Source organism: Manis javanica, chromosome 2 (genome assembly GCF_040802235.1).
Source record: "Manis javanica isolate MJ-LG chromosome 2, MJ_LKY, whole genome shotgun sequence".
In the NCBI taxonomy this organism is placed as follows: Eukaryota; Metazoa; Chordata; class Mammalia; order Pholidota; family Manidae; genus Manis; species Manis javanica.
This window is the reverse complement of record NC_133157.1, coordinates 89183783-89203437: the sequence shown is the minus strand read 5'-3', so window position 1 is coordinate 89203437 and position 19655 is coordinate 89183783. Positions and strand designations below refer to the sequence as shown.

The following is a 19655-nucleotide window of genomic DNA, read 5'->3' as shown; positions in this document are numbered from 1 at the left end:
TAGTCCTGGAGCACGAAATACACAAGAAAAGCCTGGAGTATCTTTAGTGTCAGAAGTAAGGAAGTGCTCAGAAAACAAAACAAAATACCCACAATGATGGAAGTTTGTCAAAGGGACAAGGAGCCAGCTGGAAAGGCTGCCAGCAGCCAAGCTGGGACAACTTGAGCAGCAGGAGAAAGTAGTATTGGTTATAACCTGATGTAGGAAATAAATATCTTGAATCCATACTTACATAAACAAACATACGGGGGCAAATAGACCCATTTCTGCAGAAAAATTCCAGTTTACAGAGATACTCTGCTCTCAAGGATATCTCCTCTCCCCTGAAGTGCGGGCCGCGTAGTTCTTCCTTCCAGAGAGGACGGGATGGAAAGGGGCTGGCAGGTAGCACCGTCGAAGTGGAGGAAGGTGACGAGAACCACCTCTGCCAGGGGTCAGAGATTAACATCAATGTGATAAATCGTGTTGACGGCTTGCACCCCCGATAGAGTGTGAGAAAGGCACTATACCCCTGTGTTTCCTCCCCAAACACATACGCCCAGTCTAACCCTGACAGCATTATCAGACATCCCCAGTTGAGGACATTCACAAGCTATCTGACAGTACCTCCTCAAAGCCGTCAAGGTCATAAAAACAAGAAAGGTCTGAGAACCTGTCAGAGCCAACAGATGCCTAAGGAAGCATACAACTAAATATGATGTGGGATCTTTGGTGGGGTCCTGAAACAGGAAAAAAAAAAGACATTAGGTAAAAATAATCAAAGTAATAAAGTATGAGCCTTAGTTGATAATAGTGTCACTGTTGGTTCCCTAATTGTGAGAAATAGACCAGTCACATACAATGTTAACAATAGAGGAAACTGGATGTGAGGCATATGGAAACTCTACTATCTTTGCAGTTTTTTCTAAAATTTAAATACATTCGAAAGGTAAAACTGCATTTGAAAAGGAAAAGAGAGAGAGAGAGATGGATAGAAACAGCCTCTGCCCTCACTGGTGAGGTCACCATCCATCACATAATCACATACATCTCAGTGAAGGTAAATTAAAATTAAGTCAGAACTGTTGTTGGTATTGCAAAGGAAACACAAAGGATGCCCCGAGTGGGACTGAGGTGAGAGTGCCTGAAAATTGCCAGGGAAGCTTTTTACAATTCAGGCTGTCCATCCCTACACTGTCCCTGCTGGGCCCGAGCTGGGCTGGACTCCCATTTCCAGGGCTGAGTCGGCGGCAGGGCCTGAGGAAGTTGGGGCCTAGGTGGGTGGAAGTGGAATCTGAAGGGGCTCTGGTGGCCACCCTGAGAGGCAAGGAGGGGTGCAGACAGCAGGGACCTGGATTCTAACAGTCCTGGGGTGGAAGTGAGGCCCTGGAGCAGATCGTTTCTCCCATGAGCCACTTCTGCCTGCTTGTTGTCCAGAGGCAGAGAGGTTCACTTCCAATCCCACATGGTACCCAACAAAATGACATAGTAGGTGCTCAACCTGCATACTGAGTGAGTAGGTAATTGTATTTTAAAGTTCAATTCACTTACAGTGGGCTGCTGCTTTGTAACAAATTTGGTGAGAATTAACATTTATGTTGCTGTCAAGGCACAATATCTGTGATATGTCTGAATAATGTTGAGGGAGAAATATGAGGTAGACATAGAACACATGTTCTTGACCATCTCTGGTGGTGGAATTGAAAGTCCAGGTGTCAGCTGCGATCAGTCCATCTTTACTTGAGTTTTCAGGATCTTCAACTTCTGAAGTCACAGCAAAGAAACTCGGTTGAAGATTTGGATAATGTTGTAACAATTGGAAGGTCCCCTCTATTTCTAAATACAACTGACCCTTGAATAACATGGGGATTGGGGCAATGACACCTACCACAGTTAAAAATCCACATAGAACTTTCAACTCCTCAAAACCTTAATTACTAATAGCCCACTGTTGACCAAAAGCCTTACGGATAAACAATTAACACCCATTTTCTGCATTACATATGTTATATACAACCTTCTTACAATAAAGTAAGCTGGAGAAGAGAAAATGTTGTTGCAAATTGTCATAAACCTCCAAAAAGTTCTTCAATATATTTATTGAAAAAAATCTGCACATAAGTGGACCCACACAGTTCAAACCCATGGTGTTCAAGGGTCAACTATATTAGTAAACAAATCATGTTCTCCAGCCTTAGATTTACTTTTTGTTTCTGAAATGTGTGTCTCTATGTTCTAAGAAATTCTGTGCTCGCCAGAAATCTCAATGTCTGGCTTGGCCTCTGGAGGCTGGGTCTGCAGCCATGTGACGGGCCCGGCAGGCCCCAGGGAGGCTGGGGATGTGGCCCAGGAAGCCAGGTAGACACAGGCTGACTCAGGCCGGGTGCTGTGGGTTCATTTCTCCACATTGCAGTCACAGTTCTGTGCTCATGTGTTTTCTTTCTGAGCCAGCAGTGTCCCCAGCCCTGTGAAGACCCCTTGAGGGTGGCTGCCTGCTGGTGCTCTTTGGGACAGTCCCACTGCTTGTCCCTTGGCTTGGTCATTTCTGTCCCTGACTGGTCTAGAAATATCCATTCCTCTTCCAGGCTGGATTCTTTTTCCTTTTTTATGAAAATTAATCAAACCCACAGTGAAGTTTTTCTTTTACCAAAGTCCTGACACCTAATTTTGTCAGCTTCAAGCTGCAAAAGAAACTCCCAGGCAGATTTTGTCAGGGCTGCTTTTCATTTGAGGTGGCCACGTGGCTGTGAACATGAGCCAAGATAGCTTTGTGCATCTCCCTGATGTTCCCTATGTGGCGGGGCCATGCAGAAACCGGCCCCATGTGTTGCTTCCCCAGGGTACCATTTACTTCTTTCATGGACACCTCAATCCATACTAGATGGGGAGGCTCTCTGGCCCAGTGACGTGAAATCAGCCACCTTAACATACTAAGTGCTGTTGGCAACGTTGTCCTCAGGAAGTGGGTGGGGCTTCACCCTGTAGTTGAGCAGGAGCACCTGCAGGAGTCATGGTTCAATGGGTCTTGAGAAAAGCAGATGCTTTCAGCCACAGGTCTGGTCTTCAGATAACCAAAGCAGATAGGGTTAAAAAAAAAAGTGCAATGACACAGACAACATCTCGTTTCATGCCAAATTTAAAAGCACTGCAGTGAACACAGATTTAAGGAACAAGAGCAATACATTGAAGAACACTGTCTTATACCAAGGCAACAGTGCGTACCTCTCTCCATGCAGGTAGGATGGCTCTTAGGGAAGGTGGGGGAGAGTGAGGAAAATCACAGGGAACTTCATTATTTGCATATTCCATATTTATGAATTCATCTCCCTAAAACCTATTTACAAACCCTCCCCCCCAAATCAGTATGCAGAATGTGTGGTCATTTGCAGACGTGTGCAGAGCAGACAAAATGGGAGTCACCCAACACGTACGTTCCCAGTTGAGGCTGACCTGCCTTCCTGTCTCAGAGCATGTGACAAACATGTCCTGGTGGTCTTTTCAGTGCTATGATTTTTGCATTTTGTGTGTGTGCTTTTCACTGGTGATTTCATTATTTAAAATGGCCCCAAGCATGGTGTTGGCTCACGTCCTCAGTGCAAGAAGCCCAGGATGTGCCTTATGGAGAAAATGCCTGCTAGAGAAGCTTCGTTCAGGCTGTCAGACTGGAGTACAGTGGTAGTAAGTCAACAACATATGTGAAATAAGTTTTAACGGGAGCACACATAAAACAAGGTTACATGTCACTTGACAAAAATGTCGTAGACCAGGGGCCGGCAGGAAGCTAACCCTGTCTTTTGTCCAAGAGCAATGGTTCAGTTTTGGAGAGTTAGTGTTCATGGTGAATTTATAGACTGTAACTACCATGAATAACAGCAATCAACTGTACCTTGGTTCATGCATAAGATGAAAAGATAATAGAGCCAAGAGTAGTCCTGATGAACTGGGGAAGGAAAAAGAAGGCCCTGTGCAGGTTGATGGGTCACAGTGCTGTCAGGGACAATAAATACATCTGAATGTTGGGATCTACTCCTTGCCCTTAGGGGCTTCAGGGCGGGGGCCTCTGAGCATCTCCTGCAGGTAGAGTGGGGCTGAGGGATGGACGTGCTCACCGGGCAGCGGCCGACACCTGCACTCCTGGAGCGTAGCCTGGGCAAGGGAGCACCCCTGCTGTACTGGTGGGGTGTGGAGGAGTGGGGCCTGGCCTGTGTGGACCAAAGGCCTCTTTTGTTTCTCAGTTTTGAGCTTCTCCATAAAGCAGTTTCACATGTGGAGAAAAATAACCGGGGAAGTTGAAAGACAAAAAAGAGATGGCAAGTTCTAGGCACTGCTGTTATAAGTTATCCCCATGGGTGTTAAACAGAGTTTAAGCAACAGGCTTCCCCTCGGGCTGCAGAAAAGCAGATTTAAGTCTTGCCTGTAAGCAGGTGCCATGGGCTGGCCGAATGGCTGGGCAGTGGTGGAGGCCGCTACAATGATGTAGGGGCTGCTGGGATGACAGCTGACCCAGAGCAGGGCCAAGTGTAAAGGCAGAACTAGAGGCTTGCCAGTGAGCAGGAGCTGGTGTTTGAAAATGGCTGAGAACAGGAAGGGGTGGAGCTCCTGTGGATGGTGGAGGAACTGTCTTTGTCCCCATGACCTGTGTTGTGGACAGGTTGGCAACCAAGAGAAGGTAGGTGTGGGCACCAATGGGGGCATACATAGGGCATCAAAGGTGTTTACCTCCAAAATTAAATGGCCCAAGAATGTGCTGTAAGCTGTACTGGCAGTGAAGCTTCTCTCAGGTTAAATCCACCACCAGTGGCCGAAGGTGTCGACCTTCAGGTCCAGGCCCAGTGCTCCCTCCAGCCCAGGAAAAAACACCCTCGAAAAGAGCTGCCCAGCCAGGGTGCTGCTCACCCCGCTGCAGCCGGGTGTCCCCACCCCGGGGAAGCTGAAGGGTCACAGGGGATGTCCCAGCGTGTGCCTGGGGCGTGCGCCCAGCAGGCCGCCCCCTTCCAGCCTGTCCTGTCCCATCATGGGCTCCACCCTGAGGGTCAGCCCTGATGTAAATATTAGTGAAAAACCGGTGAATTTTCAAAATGGTAATTGTGTTAAGACTTATACAATTTTAAAGCATTAGTGAATATTTGCAGTGTTTTTCTTGAGGACTTAGAGGTTTCTGTTGAGGGTTTCTGTGGCTGGCAGCTATGTAATGGGGACCCAGAGGTAGGGACAGTGACACAGCGAAGGTGCATCTGAGGCATGTCTGCAGGATGGTCCCCTCCGGCAGAGGGTGGGCAACTGCCAGTGGGGAGTGGCCTGGTAGGAGCCAGGCTGACTGGCAGGATGGACAGGGTGGAGGGCACCATGGGATCCAGAGGGCCAGGGTCCAGGCCAGCAGGTCTCCAGGCCTGCATGGGGCTGAGATGTGAGCGCAGACAGGTAGCGGGTGCGGAGAGGAGGGAGTGGAGGAGCAACACCAAAGCCATTTGGAAAACCAGCCTTAGAGGAATCAAGGGCTCTGGGAGGGCTGCAGGCTGCTTGCTGGGGCAGAGGCTGCCCCTGGAGGCAGGCAGCATGGAGATCTTGGCACATCAGGCTGCAGCATCGGCCCTCTGGGCTTGGAGGCCCTGCTGGGATTGGTCCCTGTGGCACCGCAGACCCCTGCGCTGTGAGGTAGTCGGGGCGCTGTGCGGGCACAGGGGAGCTTGAGAGGCACAGGCTACAGGGCGCTGGGGGTGCTGAGGAAGGAGAGCTCAGCCTGCGCAGGGCAGGGGCAGGCCGAAGCGCCACCCATGCGGAAGGGCAGGATTAGCCCAGGGAACAGGCAAATATTGCTTCCGAAGGACATATCGGTTCTGTCTTTCCAGATTTACCTTTTTGTTAATAGCGTTCCTAGACTTAAGTGCAAATGTGGATTGTACTCTAAAGTCTTGCAGAGAGAATTATTAGAAACTTGGACAAAGAAAAATTAGTCATTGATCATCAAATGTTAAAGCAGCATGCAAAAGTTATTTGTACATCAAAATGTACTAAAACTCAGGTCTTATTTAGGGGCTCACTCAGGACAATGGATTTGGCAATATTGCCTAGAGAAAATTGTTACCTCTGCAGACTGGTATTCTTATGCTGTACATACGGCTACTTGTAGGGTGATTCACATTGAGAAGAGGCTGTTTCACATAATCGTGTGTGTGTCTGTGTTTTACATGTGTTTCTGTGTGTCTGTATGTGTGACGAAGTGCATGCACTTTTCTCCCTAGATGCATACATGGAGTCATCTCAATTTCTCCATTGATGACAAGCTTCTTTCGGTTAAAATACACCTTGTGGGTGCATTTTGGACTGGCAGTATATATTGCTCATCCACAACAACACTGAGAGAAAACACTGCCTCCTCCCCCCCAAACACACACACACACCTGGTTAAAACTGTGTCTACTGCCCTCACTCTTCCCATCATAGCCCCTGTTAAGGGCAAGAAGTCCCTTTTCATAACAGGTGTCCTCAAGCATGAAACTGGCGCTATTCGGTATCGGCCAAGCGGTGGTCCAAGGTGGTGCCAGAAAGTGGTCTGGAGTTGGGTAGGGGAGTCCAAGGGGACGTGTGCCACCCAAGATGGACTGTAGGAAAGGCCCTGTTGTGCGTCTCGGTGGTGGTGGGTGATCCTAGCGCTGGCTGAGGAGGGAAGGCCGAAGGTACTGCTCACACGGGTTTACATGGTGTGCGGACATGGCCAGCATCAGCTCTTGGTGCCTAACTACAGCGATGACTAGACAGTAGACCCTGGGTATTCTCATGGGACAGTGCCAGTGACTTCCTCACTACACATAACTGAGCACAGCCAGGGTCCTTCACAGTTATCTCGAGGGGTGGGCGTTAGCCCCTGGGTGCCCCCCACTACTGGGTACCTGCCCACCACAGGGGCAGCTCCTAAACCCTGTTTTGCAATGGGACTTCCTGTTTTAGTGTCTCTCTCAGAATTCCACCTCCACCAAACAAGAAGGGCAAATACATGTATTCCTGTGTGTCTCTGTGTGTGTGACATGTGTTGGTCACATTTCTGTGATGCTCTTTGGGGTTCAGTGTTGAAAGGGGTGTTTGGGATATAATGATGATGGGGGGAATGACTCTTAGGGCTCTGCACCCATGTCCCGGGGTGCGGAGAGCTGCTTCCCTGGTGGGGGTGTTCATCCCTGTGCTGGGGCCCTGCTGGTTAAGGACTGCTTGTGGGACCTGACTGTATCCCTCTCTCTGCTTTGCCCAGGAGACCCCTGTGTGCCCTCGGTGACCCGCAGGTGCCGGCATGGCCGGAAGCATGGGCGACAGCGCCAACCACCTGTCCTTCTTCTTTGGCAACATCACCCGGGAGGAGGCGGAGGACTACCTGGTGCAGGGGGGCATGAGCGACGGGCTCTACCTGCTGCGCCAGAGCCGCAACTACCTGGGCGGCTTCGCACTGTCAGTGGCACATGGCCGCAAGGCGCACCACTACACCATTGAGCGTGAGCTCAATGGCACCTATGCCATTGCAGGTGGCCGTGCGCACAGCAGCCCCGCTGAGCTCTGCCAGTACCACTCCCAGGAGTCGGACGGCCTCATCTGCCTCCTCAAGAGGCCCTGCAACCGGCCGCCCGGTGTGCAGCCCAAGACCGGGCCGTTTGAGGACCTGAAGGAGAACCTCATCCGGGAGTATGTGAAGCAGACCTGGAACCTGCAGGTGAGAGCATGCCCCATGGATGCTGGGGGCCCAGCAGAGCCGTGCGGTGGTGCTCAGATGTACAGCCACCCCAAGTCACCACCTTGAGCCATACATTGCCTCACTCCAATAAGGCAACCTTCCCTCTTTGCACAGTCAGAAGGAAACCATTGTCGCCCAGTTCATGGCGGGCCCTCTGAAGGAAGCACCCCAGGCAGCTTCTGGTTTTTACGTACCTGAGGGGTCACAGACTGGCACTTAATTGTGTAGCTCCATAGTGCCTCCTGCAGAACATTCCCATGTTAGCACACACATGCAGCCTGGGCCTGTGTTGGCTGCCTGATAGTCCCTCCCACACACCAGAGTTTATCTAACTGGTACCATTGACAGGTGTGTAGAATCTTGCTGGGAGCGCCCGCTCTACGCCTGTCTCCAAGGTGTTCTGCAGTATGTGCAAGATAACTCTGAAGGGGTTGGGTTTGCCACAGCAAAGGCCATGTATATTTAATTTGCATAGACTGACAGGTCATCAGCCACAGGGGTCTCAGAAGTTGTGACAGCTCACAGTCCTGCCACACTCCTGGCAACGGTCAGGAGCCAGTAGAATGGGGACCATCTCCTGGTCGCACTCACATGTTTGGCCATTTCTCTGGTGTTTCCTGGAGGCGTGTGCCACGCATCCACTCTGTTTTCTGCTATGTTCAGATATGAGGGAGTACAGGCTTTGTGAGCGTCACAGTGCCTCCTTCCCCACCTTTATCATGTCCTGCCCTGCACGTAGCCTTGCAGACGGACAGCAATCCTGTGTATCACTATTTCTCGCTAGCATTCAATTAGATCTGTCCGAGGCCACCCCCTTACCCTTTTTAAAGTCAGATCAATCAAATTTCTTCAGTTGTAATTCATATACAGTGAAATTCATCCTGTGAGGTGTGTGGGTCTGTGATCTGGGCAAATGCACAGTATCACGTGGCCCCCAGCACCATCAAGTCATGTAATGCTTCCATCACCCAACACCCTCACGCCTGCCCTTCCCAGCCCCTGGCCACCTGATGTTATATGTAAAAGGACTCACACGCAGGTACCTTTCCAGGCTGACCTCGTCCACTCAGCATAATGCACTTGGGGTTCAGCAGTGTTGCATCCATGTCCTTTCTCCACTGTGGCGAGTGGTGCTTCACACCCTATACTTGACCTCTGCTCCCTCTGTTCCAGAAGCTTCCCTGGTCTGTAACCTGTCTCTGCCTTTGTTTCTCATGGCAAGTTTTCCATGCTTACCTTTCCTGCTGCTATCTCCTAGTTTGGGTTGGTTATATTTTTATTTGTACTTCTTTTGGTTCTTTTTACACCTTCAAAATAACCAGACCCTGGGTCTTCATTTCCTTCCCTGGAGAAAAACAATGAGGAATGAACTCATCCAGCTGCCGACCCACCCATTTTTGCTCTCCAGGTTGTCATCCGGAGGTGGCAGGACGCACCGCATCCGCTCTCTGGAGTCCTGCCTGCGGCTCCAGGCAGCAGGCTGTGTGAAGGCCCAGGGCAGGACATGCAGATGCTGCAGGAAAGCCATTGTCTCTTTGCACAATCTTCGGGTTTCCTGGCTGTCATGAATGATGAGGTTCTCGCACTAAACGGTCTGTTCCTATAGACAGTGCTGATCCCAAGAGAGCAGGCGACCTGCTCTCTAGGCCACAGGGTCGCACAGATGCTTTCTAAAGCCCTGTCCAGCTTTCAAAGGCCAGCCTCTGTATTCTGAAGTCTATTCTATTATATCTATACTTGAAGGCACTTAAATATACATAAAGATCTTACTGCTTTTATTTATTGAACAAACTAACTTATTAAATTTTAGCATATCAGGAGTTGACGCAGATTAGAAATGATTTCAGTGTCTTCTTCTCATTTTTACTTAGTCACTCTGTTCCCCTCTCCCCCTGGCAGGGCCAAGCTCTGGAGCAGGCCATCATCAGCCAGAAACCTCAGCTGGAGAAACTGATCGCCACCACGGCCCATGAAAAAATGCCCTGGTTCCATGGAAAAATCTCCCGGGACGAATCTGAGCAGATTGTCCTGATAGGGTCAAAGACAAATGGAAAATTTTTGTGAGTATTGTGTCTTGTCCCTGCTTAGACACTTTGGGGCAGGTCAGTTCCTCATCGCCAGTCTCTACGTGACCTGGGGAAGGGGTCACATGCTGTTACCTGACACCATGTACGTTGGCCTGCCATAAGGATGTTCCAAATCAAAGCTATCTCTTGTAATTTACCATCTGTGGTGCCCAGTCTGACCCAAAAATGAACAGTTTTCTTGGATGCCCAGGGGCACAGTGTTTAAGGAAAATGTTATTCAGCCACATACTTGGCTTTTAGTGGCAAATAGAAGCTTTGTGACAGATCTGTGGCCATCCTTCTAAAATGAAAACATGCACACTGGTCACTCACATGTCTCACAAGATTGCAGACTTCACTTCTATTTTCATGTGGAACTGAGAGTCTTTATGGTGGATGTTACGGAAAATTTTCTGAGCAGCTCACAGAAGGGGTAGTATGGCTGCTGCGTCAGGAGCAGGATTGCAGGCTCCAGCCTTATACACTCAGGCATGAGGCGTGCACCCCACCCCGTGGTCACTGTCATCCTCAGTGGCTGGTAGACCTGGGTACCAGAGGTCCTGGAGCCATAGGCCACCTGGGGGCAGAGTTGGTGCTCATGAGAGGATAAGGAAAGTTCTGGGCGTGTGTGAGCCTCATTCTCCCAAAGTGCTCTGGGGGCACGCTCGCCTGTTTGTCAATGACCCTCTAGAGATGCTCGTTGGGTGCCTCGGGGGACAGCCACTATGGACAGTTACAAACGGCTATGTACCCACGGTCAGGCATGTGGGCTCACACCCAGCTGACTTTGAACACATTTACTAGAAATAGAAGTGTTTTCTCTGAGTGTCCCATCTATTTAAAGAATTTTCCTCCAATTTTACCATAGAATCTCTTTATTTGAAGAATGAGATTGAACACAGTGATCTTTTTTGAAAACAAAAGCAGAGGAGCGGGGTTGGCACGCACCGGTGCCCAGCAAGATGGGTTTGTGGTTGCAGTAATGGTGCCGGCAGGAATCCTGTGTGCCAGATATTATTTTCCTTAACGTGGCCCCTGTCAGCTCATCTTCCCTGAGGTTCAGATCTTTCACATTGTCTGAGGAATAATTTCCAACACAAATGTCCTGGGACTGCCCACATAGTATCTTGGCATGTGAAGTCAGCCCCACATTGCATAATCCAAACGGCAGTGAGGCCTCCCGCCTTCTCGCTGGGGGGCTGCTGTGGTTGGGGCAGGAGGCCCGCTCCCCTCTAGCAATGGGGTGCCGCCTGCCCTGGGGCAGCCCTGTCTGCCAGTGAGGGGGGGTGGGGTGGGGTCCTTGCTAGTGAATCTTCTCAGGCCTCACTCAGGCTTCCCTCAAGAATGTGTCTCCTGCCTACTTTCCAATCATTTAAATCAGCATATCCATCCACGAGCCGACATTTACCACTATCTGTAGCTGCTTGGGGCACCAGATGCTAGCACCATCCTGGGCACTGGGGGCAGGGTGTGAGCCCCACAGCAGGGAGCCATCCGCAAGGGAACAGCACGGGGGTGCCCCAAGAGGGGAGCACCCCGAAGGCTGGGCTCGCGGGCACTGGGAGGACTTGCTGTTCGTCCTTGCCTGGTAGGGAAGGTGAGGACAGATCCAGTGGGTGCTCGGCGGGCCCGTGACAGGTGTAGCTGAGGCAGTCAGGTGTGTGGGCATGGGCACGATGGAGGTTGCACACTCCCATGTTTGAACCAAAGTGCAGTGCTCACCTTTCTGCAGTGATTTCAGGGCCTTGACCTCTTCGTGCCTGCAGGGGCTGTGTTAACACAGTGGAAGGGAAAGGGAGTGGTGTGGGCCTGCAGCGTGGCCCCGCTCATGCACTGGCCACCACCCAAGGAGTCAGGGTGTCTTTCCTGTGCAGGCATGCCCTTCTCGCTGGGAGCAGTGGTGCATCTGCAGCCTGTGTTTCGTAGCATGCTCCGCGGGAGGAAGACAGGATTCTGGGCTGGGGACGGCCCTTCTGTGCCCGACGGTGGGCCTCACACCCACCCTCCCTTGTCCCAATGGTGTGGTCCCGTGTCCAGCTTCCTCTTGCTACTTGATTTTCCCCACTCCAGGCGGCCGTTCCTGCTCTGCAGTGCTTCCGGTTTCCTACGCTGGTGTTCCCAGCCATTCCTGGTCGGTTTGGCTCTAGCCAGCTGCCCCGCCTGCTGCTCACAGCCCTCTGCTCCCCTCAGCCCCACTGCACCCGAGTGCTGGTCTCCCACCTGACCCTGTCTTAGACTTTCCAAGGGGCCTGCCTTACCTGGGACCTCCCAGCAGGGCCTGGCAGAACCCGAGCCTACGAGGCTCTCAGCTTCAGAAACAGAACCTAGTTTTTGTGACTCCGAAGGCTAGGATTCGTGAACTTGATTTAAAATACATTAATGGACGTGAACATTCCATGAATAATGTCAAGCACATTGTAGAATGGTTAATAAATACATATCTTCCCTGATGTATGATAGGCTTACATCCTGATAAACCCATCTTAAATTGCAAATATATGTCAAAAATGTCTTTAGTACACCTAACCTACTGAACCTAGCCTAGCCCATTTGAAATGTGATCAGAATACTTACCTTAGTCTACAGCTGGGCAAAATCATGTAATGTTAAGCCTATTTTTTTTTTTTGAGAGGGCATCTCTCATATTTATTGATCAAATGGTTGTTAACAACAATAAAATTCAGTATAGGGGGGTCAACGCTCAATGTACAATCATTAATCCATCTCAAGCCTAATTCTCGTCAGTCTCCAATCTTCTGAAGCATAACGAACAAGTTCTTACATGTTGAACGAATTCTTACATAGTGAATAAATTCTTACATGGTGAACAGTACAAGGGCATTCATCACAGAAACTTTCGGTTTTGATCATGCATTATGACCTATAAACAATCAGGTCAAATATGAATATTTGTTTGATTTTTGTACTTGATTTATATGTTGATCCCACATTTCTCCTATTATTATTATTATTTTTATTTTTAATAAAATGCTGAAGTGGTAGGTAGATGCAAGATAAAGGTACAAAACATAGTTTAGTGCTGTAAGAAGGCAAATGTAGATGATCAGATGATCAGGTGTGTGCCTATGGACTAAGTATTAATCCAGGCTAGACAAGGGCAGCAAGACATCCACGGATGCAGAAGATTTCTCTCAAAGCAGGGGGGGTGAGGTTCTGAGCCTCACCTCTGTTGATCCTCAAATTCTCACCTGATGGCCCCCCTGCGACTGTGCCTGTCTTAGGTTGTTCCTCCCTTGAGGAATCTTACCCGTCTCTGGCTAACCAGTCATCTTCCGGGGCCATACAGGGAAATGTAAAGTTGGTAAGTGAGAGAGAAGCCATATTGTTTGCCAAGGTTAGCTTTTTTACTTCTTTGCAGATTTATGCCCTGTGGCTTCTATGCCCAGCACTTGTCTCGAGGTATCTTTACCACCTGGAGGAATTATGATACTCGGTAAATTCGATATGAGGCACGAATTCTATTTAAGGGTTGTAATTAGGAAGGAAGAAGAAAAGCTATAGATGTAGCATATGAAGGAAACATGGGAGGATTGATTATTTCTTTGACATATCTTCTTGTATAGTACCTTAAGTATGTATAGGTTTTAAACTACTAACTAATTTGCACACACATATTAACATAATAGGAATACGGTGACATAAACAAAGCAAATCTATAATTACCATCCATCTCCAGTGAAGCCAAGAAAACCATTTAGGCACCCTAGGCATTTGTGAAAATTTATCTATGATATGATGGATATTGTCCAACTGTACTTGAACCATCAGACAAATTAAAGCAGCCCATTTCTGGGATCTGTTCACATCCCATATGTTCTTTTAACCATAGATAGTCTATAGTCATAAGATTTTGGAGTGCTACAACTTGCACCCCTCCCAACTCCTGGTTGAGTTCCAACAGTACAGATCCAGTCAAATTCGTTGTCTCACTGTATGCACATGCCAGCCTAGACATCTCCCTCCTCATTCCTATGGCAAGTCCAGGAGACAGTGGGCTGGATGCAGCCACAACCGCAGCATCGTCCGGATCCCTGTGGAGGCTTTTTGATGATCATCCTCCTGCACAAGTCCTCCAGAGAGTGCTGATGCCGGAAGCTCCTCCTCATATCGTATCTTAGTTCATTTTCTGGGTATCCAAGCTAGGCCTTGATCTTCTGCATAGAAACAAACAGACCCTTTGCCCACACTTTGACATGCCCTCTATACCACTGTGCAGAACTCATTGGAGGTCAGCACACAGTAACTGCTTTTTTTTTTTTTTTTTTTTTTAATTAAGAGAAAGGAATATTATCAGAAAAGAGTACCTCCATAGCTGATCATCTGACACCCTTTAAGTGATCAACATTAAGGATATTTAAAGCATGCATTGATCTTTGATTTACCAATAGTTTTATCCTGTTAAGGAGTAATCCCCCTTTTCTTTCTTTCTTTCTTTCTTTTTTTTTTTTTTTTTTAATTTTTAATCTACACTGACATGAAGAATACTATGTTTACTATGCTCTCCCCTATATCAGGTCCCCCCTAACAACCACATTACGGTTACTGTCCATCAGCTAAGCAAAATGTTGTAGAGTCACTACTTGTCCTCTCTGTGTTGTGCAGCCCACCCTCCCCTTTCTCCCTCCCCCCCATGCATGCTAATCTTAATACACCCCTTCTTCTTCCCCCCCGTTATCCCTCCCTGCCCACCCATCCTCCCCAGTTCCTTTCCCTTTGGTACCTGTTAGTCCATTTTTGGGTTCTGTAATTCCACTGCTGTTTTGTTCCTTTAGTTTTTCCTTTGTTCCTATACTCCTCAGATGAGTGAAATTATTTGGTATTTCTCTTTCTCCGCTTGGCTTATTTCACTGAGCATAATACTCTCCAGCTCCATCCATGTTGCTGCAAATGGTTGGATTTTTCCACTTCTTATGGCTGAGTAGTATTCCATTGTGTATATGTACCACATCTTCTTTATCCATTCATCTACCGATGGACATTTAGGTTGCTTCCAATTCTTGGCTATTGTAAATAGTGCTGTGATAAACATAGGAGTGCATCTGTCTTTCTCAAACTTGATTACTGTGTTCTTAGGGTAAATTCCTAGGAGTGGAATTCCTGGGTCAAATGGTAGGTCTGTTTTGAGCATTTTGATGCACCTCCATACTGCTTTCCACAATGGTTGAACTAATTTACATTCCCACCAGTAGTGTAGGAGGGTTCCCCTTTCTCCACAGCCTCGCCAACATTTGTTGTTGTTTGTCTTTTGGATGGCAGCTATCCTTACTGGTGTGAGGTGATACCTCATTGTAGTTTTAATTTGCATTTCTCTGATAATTAGCGATGTGGAGCATCTTTTCATGTGTCTGTTGGCCATCTGTATTTCTTTTTTGGAGAACTGTCTGTTCAGTTCCTCTGCCCATTTTTTAACTGAGTTATTTGTTTTTTGTTTGTTGAGGCGTGTGAGCTCTTTATATATTCTGGACGTCAAGCCTTTATCGGATCTGTCATTTTCAAATATATTCTCCCATACTGTAGGGTTCCTTTTTGTTCTATTGATGGTGTCTTTCGCTGTACAACAGCTTTTCAGCTTAATGTAGTCCCACTTGCTCATTTTTGCTGTTGTTTTCCTTGCCCGGGGAGATATGTTCAAGAAGAGATCACTCATGTTTATGTCTAAGAGGTTTTTGCCTATGTTTTTTTCCAAGAGTTTAATGGTTTCATGACATACATTCAGGTCTTTCATCCATTTTGAGTTTACCTTTGTATATGGGGTTAGACAATGGTCCAGTTTCATTCTCCTACATGTAGCTGTCCAGTTTTGCCAGCACCATCTGTTGAAGAGACTGTCATTTTGCCATTGTATGTCCATGGCTCCTTTATCACATATTAATTGACCATATATGTTTGGGTTAATTTCTGGGGTCTCTAATCTGTTCCACTGGTCTGTGGCTCTGTTCTTGTGCCAGTACCAAATTGTCTTGATTACTATGGCTTTGTAGTAGAGCTTGAAGTTGGGGAGTGAGATCCCCCCTACTTTATTCTTCTTTTTCAGGATTGCTTTGGCTATTCGGGGTCTTTGGTGTTTCCATATGAATTTTTGAATTATTTGTTCCAATTCATTGAAGAATGTTGCTGGTAATTTGAGAGGGATTGCATCAAATCTGTATATTGCTTTGGGCAGGATGGCCATTTTGACGATATTAATTCTTCCTAGCCATGAGCATGGGATGAGTTCCCATTTATTAGTGTCCCCTTTAATTTCTCTTAAGAGTGACTTGTAGTTTTCAGAGTATAAGTCTTTCACTTCTTTGGTTAGGTTTATTCCTAGGTATTTTATTCTTTTTGATGCTATTGTGAATGGAATTGTCTTCCTGATTTCTCTTTCTATCAGTTTATTGTTAGTGTATAGGAAAGCCACAGATATCTGTGTGTTAATTTTGTATCCTGAAACTTTACTGTATTCCGATATCAGTTCTAGTAGTTTTGGAGTGGAGCCTTTAGAGTTTTTTATGTACAATATCATGTCATCTACAAATAGTGACAGTTTAACTTCTTCTTTACCAATCTGGATTCCTTGTATTTCTTTGTTTTGTCTGATTGCCATGACTAGGACCTCCAGTACTATGTTGAATAACAGTAGGGAGAGTGGGCATCCCTGTCTTGTTCCCAATCACAGAGGAAAAGCTTTCAGCTTCTCGCTGTTTAGTATGATGTTGCCCGTTGGTTTACCATGTATGGCCCTTATTATGTTGAGGTACTTGCCCTCTATACCCATTTTGCTGAGAGTTTTTATCATGAATGGATGTTGAATTTTGTCAAATGCTTTTTCAGCATCTATGGAGATGATCATGTGGTTTTTGTCTTTCTTTTTGTTGATGTGGTGGATGATGTTGATGGATTTTCGAATGTTGTACCATCCTTGCATCCCTGGGATGAACCCCACTTGGTCATGGTGTATGATCCTTTTGATATACTGTTGAATTCTGTTTGCTAATATTTTATTGAGTATTTTTGCATCTACATTCATCAGGGATATTGGTCTGTAATTTTCTTTTTTGGTGGGGTCTTTGCCTGGTTTTGGTATTAGGGTGATGTTGGCCTCATAGAATGAGTTTGGGAGTATTCCCTCTTCTTCTATTTTGTGGAACACTCTAAGGAGAATGGGTATTATGTCTTCTCTGTGTGTCTGATAAAATTCCGAGGTAAATCCGTCTGGCCCCGGGGTTTTGTTCTTGGGTAGTTTTTTGATTACTGTTTCAATTTCTTTGCTTGTAATTGGTTTGTTTAACTTTTGTGTTTCTTCCTTGGTCAGTCTTGGGAGGTTGTATTTTTCTAGGAAGTTGTCCATTTCTTCTAGGTTTTCCAGCTTGTTGGCATATAGGTTTTCATAGTAGTCTTTAATAATTCTTTGTATTTCTGTGGAGTCTGTCGTGATTTTTCCATTCTCATTTCTGATTATGTTGATTTGTGTTGACTCTCTTTTTCTCGTAATAAGTTGGGCTAGAGGCTTATCTATTTTGTTTATTTTCTCAAAGAACCAGCTCTTGGTTTCATTGATTTTTGCTATTGTTTTATTCTTCTCAATTTTGTTTATTTCTTCTCTGATCTTTATTATGTCCCTCCTTCTGTTGACTTTAGGCCTTATTTGTTCTTCTTTTTCCAGTTTTAATAATTGTGATGTTAGACTATTCATTTGGGATTGTTCTTCCTTCTTCAAGTGTGCCTGGATTGCTATATACTTTCTTCTTAAGACTGCTTTCGCTGCATCCCACAGAAGTTGGGGCTTAGTGTTGTTGTTGTCATTTGTTTCTATATATTCCTTGATCTCTATTTTGATTTGTTCATTGATCCATTGATTATTTAGTAGCATGTTGTTAAGCCTCCATGTGTTTGTGAGCCTTTTTGTTTTCTTTGTAAAATTTATTTCTATTTTCATACCTTTGTGGTCTGAAAAATTGGTTGGTAGAATTTCAATATTTTGGAATTTACTGAGGCTCTTTTTGTGAGCTAGTATGTGGTCTATTCTGGATAATGTTCCATGTGCACTTGAGAAGAATGTATATCCTGTTGCTTTTGGATGTAGAGTTCTATAGATGTCTATTAGGTCCATCTGTTCTAGTGTGTTGTTCAGTGCCTGTGTGTCTTTACTTATTTTCAGCCCGGTGGATCTATCCTTTGGGGTGAGTGGTGTGTTGAAGTCTCCTACAATGAATGCATTGCAGTCTATTTCCCTCTTTAGTTCTGTTAGTATTTGCTTCACATATGCTGGTGCTCCTGTATTGGGTGCATATATATTTAGAATGGTTATATCCTCTTGTTGGACTGAGCCCTTTATCATTATGTAGTATCCTTCTTTATCTCTTGTTACTTTCTTTGTTTTGAAGTCTATTTTGTCTGATATTAGTACTGCAACCCCTGCTTTCTTCTCACTGTTGTTTGCCTGAAATATGTTTTTCCATCCCTTGACTTTTAGTCTATGCTTATCTTTGGGTTTAAGGTGAGTTTCTTGTAAGCAACATATAGATGGGTCTTGCTTTTTTATCCATTCTATTACTCTATGTCTTTTGATTGGTGCATTAAGTCCATTTACATTTAGGGTGACTATTGAGAGATATGTACTTATTTCCATTGCAGGCTTTAGATTCGTGGTTACCAAAGGTTCAAGGTTAGCTTCTTTAGTATCTTACTGCCTAACTTAGCTCGCTTATTGAGCTGTTATATACACTGTCTGGAGATTCTTTTCTTCTCTCCCTTATTATTCCTCCTCCTCCATTCTTCTTTGGTATATTTTCATAGCTCTATGTGTTTTTGGGAGGAGATTTCCACTGCTCTACTCACGCCGCCATCCTGGCTCCGCCCCTGTTAAGCCTATTTTATAATAAAGTGCTGACTCTCTCAGGTAATTTACTGAATACTAGACTGAAAGTGAGAAAGAGAATGGTTGTGTGGGTGCAGGGTGGACGTCAACATAAGGGTTTTTGACCCTGGTAATTGTGGGGCTGACTAGGAGCTCCTGCTGGCTGCCCAGCCCAGCATCACTAAAAAGAATCAGACCGCATATCACTAGCCCAGAAAGGACCAAAACTCAAAATTCAAAGTATGATTTCTTCTAAGTGTATGTCACTTTTACACCAATGTAAAATTAAAAAACATAAGTCAAACCATCAGGAACCATCTTTATAAGCTGGTTTTGAGTCATTAATGAACCAAGGGATTCCCACAGGTGGTGTTGGATGTTTGCAGTTCCCATTTAGGAAATTTCTTGTTTAGGGAATGACATGGAGAGTCAATTGTGGAAATACAAGAGTTCATTCTGGAACCTCTGATTTACATTTCAGTTGGGAAATGTCTCTTGCCGCTCACTGAAAACACTGATGGAAAGGCAGCATATTTCAAAAAGGATGAGACCTTGTCAAGGTTGTAAACCCTCGCTAGTCTAGTATAACATGCAGAAGCTATATCCCAGGAACTCCTAATCATCAAGATGGCTAGTGTTTGGGGGGCTAGATGCCAGCCCCCCTTATGAATGGTGGTGTGAAATCTGTGTGCAGAAGCAGAGCACATGAGCCAGAAGGGACACCACCGCTAGTGGGTCTAAATCCCTTGGCTTTCAAAGAAGGACTTAGGCCCTGGGAGCTTGCCCGAGGCTGTCTGTCCCTAGGAGACTGAAATCCAGGGTCTCTGATGTGTCTGGGCTGAAAGCAGGTGCCAGCAAACACCTAATCCAGGGACACCACTACCACGGGCTCCCACCCCACTCCCCATGCAAGGCGTGGCACCAGGGCACGTCCACGTGAAGTGTCAGCATCCCCCCTCTTGTCTCCTATCCACACAGCTAAGTCATGACTGTTTAGGAGAGACTTTGGGAAGGCAGCATCAGGGACTTT

General features: G+C 46.5%; 1 protein-coding gene across 5 annotated transcripts in view; it reads left to right on the top strand.

Annotated features, from left to right (window-relative positions):
* SYK (spleen associated tyrosine kinase) overlaps nucleotides 1-19655 on the top strand; it is an 83494-nt gene that overhangs the window by 20935 nt on the left and 42904 nt on the right. For all 5 annotated transcript variants that reach the window (XM_037004884.2, XM_037004886.2, XM_037004883.2 and 2 more), the window contains 2 exons: nucleotides 7226-7678; nucleotides 9599-9759. In XM_037004884.2, coding sequence (XP_036860779.1) covers nucleotides 7265-7678; nucleotides 9599-9759 — 575 coding nt within the window. In that variant the 5' untranslated portion in view covers nucleotides 7226-7264. The remainder of the gene's footprint in view (nucleotides 1-7225; nucleotides 7679-9598; nucleotides 9760-19655) is intronic.